Source organism: Aegilops tauschii, chromosome 6 (assembly GCF_002575655.3).
Source record: "Aegilops tauschii subsp. strangulata cultivar AL8/78 chromosome 6, Aet v6.0, whole genome shotgun sequence".
NCBI classification, from domain to species: Eukaryota; Viridiplantae; Streptophyta; class Magnoliopsida; order Poales; family Poaceae; genus Aegilops; species Aegilops tauschii.
Genome location: NC_053040.3, coordinates 490,266,051 through 490,276,639, shown reverse-complemented (window position 1 = coordinate 490,276,639; position 10,589 = coordinate 490,266,051). Strand labels below are relative to the sequence as shown.

At 46.6% G+C, this 10,589-nt stretch overlaps 1 protein-coding gene across 1 annotated transcript; it reads left to right on the top strand.

Annotated features, from left to right (window-relative positions):
- The first annotated feature begins 6,734 nt into the window (after positions 1-6,734).
- LOC109758210 (uncharacterized) lies at positions 6,735-9,975 on the top strand. Its single transcript, XM_040393153.3, has 4 exons — positions 6,735-7,384; positions 7,870-8,805; positions 8,881-9,036; positions 9,237-9,975. The coding sequence occupies exons 1-4, from the start codon at positions 7,301-7,303 to the stop codon at positions 9,714-9,716; spliced, it is 1,656 nt and encodes a 551-aa protein (XP_040249087.1). The 5' UTR covers positions 6,735-7,300; the 3' UTR covers positions 9,717-9,975.
- Positions 9,976-10,589: the final 614 nt, after the last annotated feature.

Here is a 10,589-nt window from a genome sequence, read left to right as displayed (position 1 = left end):
ATGGCCATGTCCAAATTTTGTTAGGATGTAGTCGTCGATCATTTACACACTTGTACCAATGGCCTCAGACCGCATCCAAGTGGTTGCGGGTGGCCAGCCCCGAGGGTTCGATGACCGACGTTGAGGACATATCACATATATCCCGCAAGGCGACCCCCTCCTCTCGCGACCCCCGCGTCACCTCTCCCGGCGACGGCGGGGGAACCCTAGTCGCGCCGCCGCGGCCCCCTCCCCACCTCGTCCGACCTCCTCGCCACCGCCTGAGGCAGCCGCCGGGCAAGCCCGGGGCGTCAAGGATGGTGGCGGCGGGGCCTCGGTTGTCCTGCTTCTGCGTGGGGAACCCGGGATTTGGAGCGGCAGCTTCATTGGCAAGGCACGACCGGCTAGCAGCCGTGCGGGCAGTGGATCTTGTGTCCTGGCCGCGCGGGCGGCGGGATTCGGTGGTCGTTGGCGGCCTACAGCAGCTTCTGCGGCGGCCGGTGCGCGCGATCTGGCGCCTCCCCTCCTCCCTTGTTCGGCGTGCGGGCCAGCCTGGTTGGGCCGCGCTTCCTCTTGGTCACCGGTTATGTACAGGAGGCGCTGCTGGTGGCGGGGATCTAGTTCGGGCGAAATCCCTAGCCGGCCTTGACCGGCCGCGCCGACGGCGACGCCTGAGGGCGTCGTTCCCCTCCTTGGAGGCGTCGGTATGGACTGATCTCCTCACTTCACCTTCCCCTAGGTCTCCCTGGCGAAAGCCCTAACTTTGTTGGGCGGCGACGACGCTCAAAGCGCCGTTCCCTTCTTGAAGGCGCCGCTTTGGGAACCTTGGGGTTAGGTGGCGCTTGTGGGTGGTGGGCGACGACGGTGGTGCGGCCCTATCCTAGCATGGATTTACGTCCGTTGCTTGGAGATGGACTCGCGTAGGTGGAGGTCGTCGGCTGGCGTCGTGGTGGCGTCAATGGCGGAGAACCTGCCAAGGCTCGCGTAGGTGGAGGTCGTCGTTTGGTGTCATGGTGGCATCGATGGCGGAGGACCTGCCAAGGTTGTCACCTCAATCTGCTATGAAGATGGACCAGTGGAAGACGGCGGCGATGACACATGTGAGTGCGACGGACCGGTTTGAGCCCCGAACCTAGCAGATGGCTCGGTCGGGGCTTCTGGTTTTAGATGTTAGGCTTAGATGAGAGGTCTGGGTATGTGACCCAGCTTGCACCCCTTCATCATTTGGATAGGAGTAGCGACAGATGTTGCCAAGATTGCAGATTCAGGCATATTGTTGTTCTACTTTGTAAGGTTCTCGAGAATAATTAATAAAATGGCAGCATGCATCTTCCAGATGCAGAGGCTGGGGGTCATCCTCCTTTTGCCAAAAAAAACATATATCCCGCAAAAAAAAGGACATATCACATATGGCGGATACACAACTAGTGTTGACGTGGCCGCCTATGTTACACTTGCTAACGTGCCATTTACCATTTTAAACGCCATTTACCATTTTTATCACATATGGCGGATACACATACTTCTGTTCTTGTTGCCAGTTATTTTAATCGCCATTTACCATTTTTAATTTCAATTAAATAGTGCAGTAGACACTTAGTTTCTCATTTTCCTTGTTGCTGTAACAGTACTCCAAGCTGTGGAAACACCTGATGTTATTGACCTTCGAAGCTGCAGAGGAAGGAGCCAGGTAACCAGGACAAATGGCCATTATACATCAATTTCTTGATGGTTAACAAATCATTCTGTTATAGCACCACTTGGCTTGGCTAGTCGTTGTTGTTAATCATCAACATGCTGTTTCTTCCCTCCGGAACAGAAAGAAGAAATGATCCTCACGGGCACTGTTCGCGTCGAGCCACGCGTATGCTTCCCTAGCCAAACCTATGAAAGTCACACGCCACATGTTCCCGATCCCTGTATAGTTTGTCAACCATAAAAGTCACACGCCACATGTTCTAACTTTGCAGGTATGTGCTGGTGGGAGCTCAAGATAAACCATCGTCATCAGGCGACAGCATTGGTGATGGACCTCGGGAGTGGGGAAAGCCCCCAAGTGACGAGCTACCTTATCTATTAAAAAGTTGCTATTTACACCGTCTAATAATTGCTACATCTCCTTTGTAAACCTGCCATTGTCTCTTGCCAACCGCATAGGCACCCAACCCAACCTTGTAAATTAAGTTATATTAGTTATATTAGTTGTATTAGTCGTATACTGTTATATGAAAATGTTTTTGGATTCCTGCAGCATGACAAACCTTGTAAATTAAGTTATATTAGTCGTATTGCAGTATGGTTTCTCTGGAGCAGAATTAACATTTGCTTTCGGCAATTATGTGGGGAGAGGAACCTATTGATCGCAGCACACTCCGGGGAGAATTGGACGAAGAAGAGGAAGAGGAAGAGGAGGACGAGGAACTGGAAGATGGAAAAAATAGAGAAGGGCATTCTAGAAGAGGAAGAAGAGGAAGAGGTACTGGAAGATGAGAAAATAGAAGAAGGCATTCCGAAAGAGGAAGATGAGGAGTAGGACCTGGAAGACGGGGAAATAGAAGAAGCACTTGGCAAGAGGAAGAGGAGGAGCTGGAAGATTTTTTTTTTTAGAAAAGGAGGAGGACCCCCGGCCTTAGCATCTGGACGATGCATGCAGCCACTTTATTAATTATTCACACAAGATCTTACAAAGTCATACAACAGGAAGACTAAAGCCACCGTCTAGGCAACATCTGTCGCTACTCCTATCCAGTTGATGAAGGGATGCTGATAGTTTGGGCCTAATACCAAACAAACCTCGCAGCCAAACCTAACATCTAAGACCTGAGGTCCCAATCAGGACGCTTGCCGGGTACGGGCACCCACCAGTCCGGCGCACTCCTCAACAAGGACGCCTGCCGGGTATGAGGCTGCCGCAGCCACCTGCCACCAATCCATCTTCAGTGTTGTACTGCTGCATCCAGAGGAGGAGCTGGAAGATGGGAAATAGTACAAGGTATTCGGCAAGAGGAGGTGGAGGAACTGGAAGATGGTGAAATAGCGGAAGGCATCCGGCAAGAGGAACAAGAGGAGGAACTGGAAGAGGGGGAAATAGTATAAGGCATTTGTCAAGAGGAAGAGGAGGAGGAACTGGAAGATGGGGAAATAGTAGAAGGCATTCGCTCTGTTGACACCATCTTAAGGTAATTATCTATACTTGTGTTCTTCTGTTGTCAGTTACCATTTTATTTTCCAATTTAATAGTGCAGTAGACACCACTTGTCCTTGTTATTGTGACAGTACTCCAGCTGGCGTGGAAACACCTGATGTCATTGACCTTCGGAAGCCATCGATGAAGGAAGCAGATAATAACCAGGCAGAAAGGCCATAGTACCAGGTGATGTAATGTGCTCTCTGTGTCCGAGAAAGCAAAGTGCTATTGATCATCAAGTTGTTGGTGATTAACATAGTGCTCCCTGTTTGGATTTGCTAGTAAACCACCATCATGAATACATGTAATCACAGGTAGTACGTGCTGGTGGGAACACAAGATAAACCACCATCGTTGTCGTTGTCATCAGGCCCAAAAAGGGTGAGCAGTAGAGTTGTCGTCACGTGTTATTTAAACATGTTCCTTGCCTAATATTGAGTCTTTGCTGCTTAAGAACCAGGGGCTGGAGAGAGTGGACATCACCATCCACCTGGACCAGCTTGACGCCGTGCACGACACTCTGGTGGCAAAGTAAGACCGTCTCACCGGCCATTTTCTGCTGCAGAGTGCAGGGATACTATGCATGGTGCGTCATGTTTTGGTTACCTACCTATGTGTTTCGGTCGACAGGTACAGGGAGTTATGGGAGGAGGGAGAGAGGTGCGGGCAAGAAGAAGAGGAGGGGGAAGATCAGCAGGGAAGGGAGCTGGCCGTCGTGGTTTTCTTGGAAGAAGAGCAAGAAGATGACCTCTATTTTTCGTCTGTGAACTAACTCATTGGAGGAGGTAGATTAGTGTTTGACGACCTAATGAACATCCCCTGTAGCATGGAGGAGAATGTGTAGCTCGTGCAGAGTAGTGTAGATGCTGGAGTAGGAGGAATGTGGTTTAGGTGATGCCTTAGGTAGTAGAATGTATTCGGTGCACTCGCACTTGTGGTGCTACCGGTGCTCCAGATGCCATAGAATGTTTAAAAAAATCTAGCACGTTAAGGCAACATCAATGTATGATGTCACAAAATTTCGTGTAAAAATTTAAAATATTTTTTGAGATACAAAAATGACAAATTTGACATCAGTGTGATAATGGGTTAAATCTAAAGCCCAAGTTATGTTATGTACTATTTAGTGTTGAATTTGTCTTTTTTTTTAAGTTATGTTTCGAATCTTGACTTGAAATTTAGTGACAACCTACATTGATGTTTTGTGAGTGTGCTAATTTTTTTTTCAAATTTTGAATATTTTAAAAGCACAATGTGAGTTTGATGCACCGGTAGCACCACAAGCTCCGGTGCACCAGATATTTTCCCCTTAGATAGGATGTAAAGTTTGATTTTTGTAAGGTGGGATTCGGCCGCTAGCCTTGAAGATAGTGTTAGTGGGTAGACGTGTGGGATTGAAGATAGTGGCAGTGGCCTTGAACAAGCTATCCGACTAGGAGAATGCAAAACTCTCGAAATATTAGAAGACTTGTTTTTCACCGTGTACAGTATTTCTGTAGATGTGGGTTTGTTTCTACTTGAGCGCGCATAATCTTATTGTGCTCTTAGTTCTACTCTTGTCCTAAAAACTTCACATGTGGCAGGTATAGTTGATCAATCTCACTACGTTCTTTGCCTTCTTGAGTCTGAATCACCGGATGGCCATCAAATAGCTGTTGAAATGGTATCAGGAGATGAGCACTCTCACATTGCTAATCTTCCCACTTCTGTGAGTACTATTTATGATCTAACTTAGTTCTCCTAGTGTAATACCTCTTGATCTGCTTCTTAGGCAGTGACAAATTGTTGATATGTTTAAATACTACATTGTTTCTTGTTTGTGGAGTGTGCATGCTAAACTAGTTGCTGCCATGGATGAATTTAAATGTTCAGGAACCGTCGTTTTCTAATACTGAAAGAATATTTCAGCTCTATTTTTGAGTCTTGGATTATCTATGCAGATGAAACGGGATGGATACACGCCATGCAATTTTACGGTCTGTAATGGATTCTCTGATCTCAGACAGGTAAGATGAGGATTCCTTGTAATACCCGCAATTGCACCTTTATTATAATTAGCCAAAAAACTCGCATCCACAAAGGGCGATATCATCCAGTGTGGTTTCGTGAGCGTGCTTTTCATGCAGGTTACATATGAAAAACAAACAATGTAGGGAAGTACTCCCTCTCTTTCAGTTTACAGGGCATGCACATACCCCTAGATCGTCGATTTGACCAACCTAATACAAGTCGTATATTACAAAAAATATACCAATATAAACTTCAGATGTTCTATCTTCAAATGGTATAATTTTTGTGTTATATAGATTATATTAAGGTGATAAAATTAGCAACCTAGGTATACGTGCAGGACTTGTAAACTGAAACGGAGGTAGTAGTGTAATACCTCTTGATCTGCTTCTTAGGCAGTGACAGATTGTTGATATATTTAAATACTACATTGTTTCTTGTTTGTGGAGTGCGCATGCTAAACTAGTTGCTGCCATGGATGAATTTAAATGTTCAGGAACCGTCGTTTTCTGGTACTGAAAGAATATTTCAGCTCTAGTTTTGAGTCTTGGATTATCTATGCAGATGAAACGGGATGGCTACATGCTATGCAATTTTACAGTCAGTAATGGATTCTCTGACCTTAGACAGGTAAGATGAGGATTCCTTGTAATACTCGCAATTGCACCTTTATTAGAATCAGCCAAAAAGCTCGCATCCACAAAGGGCGATAGTATCCAGTGTGGTTTCGTGGGTGTGCTTTTCATGCAGGTTACATGTGAAAAACAAACAATGCAGAGAAGTACTTGCGAGAGTGCATTTTTTTTTTGCATGGGTGCATTGGAGGAATTTAATTTAAATAGTTTAAAAATCATATTAAAAAAAAGAATTCTTCATGATCATATGGATATATATTACACACATGTAAAGTTTGGTGATGAAATAAGTAAACATGGGAGCTATACAAAAATGACAAAATGGTGATTTCTAAATAGTGAATAATAGAAGCAATGTTCATCTTTACAAAATCACGATTTTGTCATTTTTACGTAACTCACATGGCTACTTATTTCATCATCAGAATTTGCACACGTGTAGTAGCACATCCATATAAACATGTTGATTTTTTTTCGGAATTTTTTGAAACTTTGAAATACCATTTTGGCGCTACTAAAAAATAGGGCTCACGTCTAGAGCTCGTCCAGCAAAGTGAATTTTCTTGTACTTGCACTACATTGTTGCGAAGTACTACAAGAAAGGGATGCACATACACATTTTTTTAGGGATGATGCACACGCACACTAGGGATGTTTTTGCTTGCAACTTTCTGTCATTAGCAGGTTGCTTATATAAATGGTGATCCTCCCAACCACGCCGCATATATAAATGGTGATGAACATTGGGCTTTAGCACATCATCCCTCTATATAAATGGTGATGAACATTGGGCCTTAGCACATGATCCCTCCATGGCAGGCCGCATGTACACATTTTTTTAGGGGTGATGAACAATGGGCCTTAGCCCATCATTCCTCCATCGCAGGCCGCAGTATATAAATGGCGATCCTCCCTTCCACGCCGCCCCCTCCCACCTAGGTTCCACCAGAGAGGAAAGGGGATCGGGGGTCAGTTATGCGCCGCCGCCTCCTGCCGTGCGCCCATCTCCCCCCTCTCGCCGCCGCAATCGCCGTCGGATGCCTCGAATGAGGATCCAGTGCTGCTTGCGAGTAGGCGACCAAATAAGCAGCTCCCCCTTTGGGAGCCGCAGTCCCCAATCGAAGCAGCAAGAGCAGCAGCTTTTTTGGGAGCGGCGATCCGCAATCAAGCGGCCCTTCTCCGAGCTGCAACCGGCAATCCAAGCAATCAAGCGGCTCCTCTCTGAGCCGCAGTCGGAAATCGAAGCGGTTCCCCTTTTGAGTGGCTAATCCGGAATCAAAGCAGTCCTTTCCGGATTACAATCAGAAACAGGCCCTCTTTCGAATTCAGTCTCCGAGTTTCCGTTGGTGGCGGCAACCCGGCAGCTGTATATATATATATATATATATCTGGCCGGGAGGCACTGCGTCGCCCGTCAATCTTCGGAGAAGACGCGCAGCAGCAACTCCCTAGACATCAGTTTTCAGACTGACCGGCGGCAACTCAGGCGATGGCGAGGACTAGTCGCCGGCGAGAGGCTGCCAAATTGATGGCCAAACCATCGGTTAAGGCGGAATCCTCCCTCGACAAGCTGGTGAGTTGGTCCTTCAAATCCTTTTTCTTACTGCATATAGCTTTACCCGCAAAAAAAAATATTTCTCACAACAAGGAATAGTAAAAGGTAGCAACCATAATCGAAACTGGTGGACAAAACCTAACCTTCTTAGTGGGAACATATCAAAATTCCTTTTTTTTCTGTTGGAAACTATAAAATGTGTATAATCAAATTTGTGCCCTTATGTGGGAAAGTATAATAAATTGCCACCAGCAGATCTACGAGGGAGCCATGGGGGTGTCCTTAGCAACCAGGGGTCAGATTTTAGTCTTCCAGACAGCATCAAAATTTCATCTTTCGAGTCTTATCAAAATTTAGTTTTTGGTACATTTTTTTCATCGATTCTGTGCTATCTTAGCCAAACCAAAGCTGCGTCTTTGCAACAGTAGACAAAGAGACTATCAATATTGCGTAATTGTCTGTAATGTGATAACAACTCTGATTTCTTCCAATGCCAAATGCAGAAATGTAAGGAAGATGATAGGATCAGCAAGTTGCCCAATGACATACTGGTCAACATTCTTGACCGTCTCAATTTCCGTGATGTTACAAGAACCAGTGTCCTCTCCAGACGTTGGAGTCAGCTTCCTGCCAATCTCTCACGGCTTAAAATAAGTGCTCGCGATTTTCTGTCCCCACAAGCTAGCATACCTGATGATGAATTGGATGAAAAATTGCTTCGGATCAATGCATTGCTTAGGATCAATGCAGTCAATGCAGCCAATGCAGCTGTGGTCAAAGCGACAGAGAGCACGCTGGCACACAGAGATCCAGGTGGATGCACCATCCGCCTCTTGAGCACGACGTTCTACTTGAGAGGTGATACCCCAATATCTGTTGGGCATACTGTTGGCAATGCCATGGCGACACTCAAGGTCGAGAAAGCCGAATTCACAGTTTTGACACAGCAGAAAGGACGCCAGTGTAGTATTGATGAGATGGTGAAGTTTGGGACACGGTTTGTGTCATTTTTTAATGAATGCCACAATGCATTTGCTGGTCTCACACGCCTCTACCTGGAGAATTTGAGATTCCGTGAATCCAACTTTGTCTCTAACATCCTTGTCACTTGCAAGCAATTAAATTATTTAGGTTTTTTCAATTGTGACACAGAGGATTGGATAACGCTCCAAGTTGAACACGCACAGCTCAGTGAGCTTAGTATTGTTGATTGCTGTTTTGACATGGTCGAGCTCACCTGGGTTCCGAAACTCACCTGGCTGGCGTTTTTGTTATGGTTATATCATGCAGAACTACCACTGTCACTGGGCTATGTCCCATTGCTCAGGGTTCTGAGACTTTCAAATGCTGCTCATAGTTTCCACAAAAACGTCAAGCTGAGTACGTTTCTTCATGAGACCTCTGTTCGAGACCTGACGTTGGGGTTTAAATGTGAAAAGGTAAGTTGTGGGTTGATTGCTTTGTTCTGGCTTCACTTGTTCCCTACTCATCCTATCACATGCTTACTGTTGCAGGTTTGGGTTCAACCAGAGTGTTTGACCAGAAGACAGGCATATGTGTTCCAGCAACTAAGGATTCTCAATCTAGTTAAAATTCCTGAAGGGTATGATCTCACCTGGACAATGTTCTTCTTGGAAGCGGCGCCGTCCCTGGAGGAGCTCTACATGATGGTATGTTCTTAGCTAATAAATCTTGTTCTATTTTTGCCTTTTTTTTAGGAGTTGTTTTACCACGTGGCTGTATGTTCTCTCCTCCAGTCTTTTGTTTGAGGGGTTGCTCTATTATCTCGGTTGCATGATTGCACACACCTGTGCTTTCATTTGGAGTGCAAAATTAACCTGTTTCATTCACCTTTGTCCTATGGGTGCAGGTATGGGACCATCCATGTGAAATGAAAATGGATCAGGAGATTAGCGAGAACAAGGGCGTTGAGTGGGAATCACCTACATCAAATTTCAAGCACCACTGTCTGGCCAAGTTCATCCTCGTCGGCTTTCAAGCTAAAGACTACATGGTGGCTCATGTCAGGCGTGTCCTGAAAGCAGCGGTGAATCTACAGGATGTGTACCTGTATGATAGTCTGGCATGTGCCAAGTGTCACAAGAAGGTAGAGAATGCGCGCAAGTCTGATGCAGTGGTACGTGGTATGTGCCCGGGCGTGAATCTGCCGATAAAGTTCCCTTGTACAAATGAGGACCAGCGTTCAGTGCAGAAGCGAATGCCCCGGGGCATTGGGTCACTTGCCAAAATCCACTTCGTGACATCTAAGGAAATGAGGGCTGAACATCGTCGAAGGATGGGTGTCATGGGAGCTAACTGGATGTTGTCGAGGCTAGGGCAGCGTATTTAATTAATACCAGTCGGTTGGAGTTGCGAGCTTTTCTTGGTTGCTCTTCTTTTGTGGTTGCAACGCTTGTATAAACTAAATTCAGTTGAAGTAATTTGTAGCACTATTGTCCGTGAATTCAAGAAGTCGATACAACCAGTTAAAATTTGAGACCAAGTGTTTAGAGTTATATTGATCTATGATGGTGGTGAGTGTGCGTCAGTTGATATGGTTATTTGTGAGCATATATATATATATAGAAGATGAAGCATGTAATTGGTCACGTGTCCCCTTTGTCAACCGTATAATTGCTGCAGCACGGAACTCGGGTTCCATTTGACTGAATTCTTAGAGCATCTCCACTTGTTCGGCCCCCAACGCATAGGCCGACGCATTTTCGGGCGTCCATCCTGCGATTTGGGGCGACTAAGGCCCCAGCCACGCCCCCAGGTGCCGTCCCCCAAAGCGTCAGACACGCGTCCCATATTCAAACTCGATTGTTCCCGCTCCAAAAAAAGCCACAATCCGGCGATCATCGCAATAGTTCGGCGATTTAGTGCCACAGTTCGGCGATCAAATGAAAGGATAGGCAGTAGTTCGGCGCACAAAAAAAGGAAGGACGCGAATGGAATGCATCAAACGTCGAGCTCGACCTCCGGCGTCGTCGTCGGCGTGCGCGGGCTGGGAGGAGTCGGCGCGGCTTCTGGACTAGTCGGCGCGGCTTCTGTGCTGCTGGGCGTCACGGAGAGATCGTCAGTCGGGCTGGGCGGCGGCGGTGGCGTCGGCGTCGGCGTTGGAGTCGCCGGTATCAGGTTCAGGACGAGGCCTCGCTCCGCCAAGAACCAAGCCTTGAGCTTCTCGCCGCCGCTCTGGAGCATGTCAGCGCTGCCCATCAAG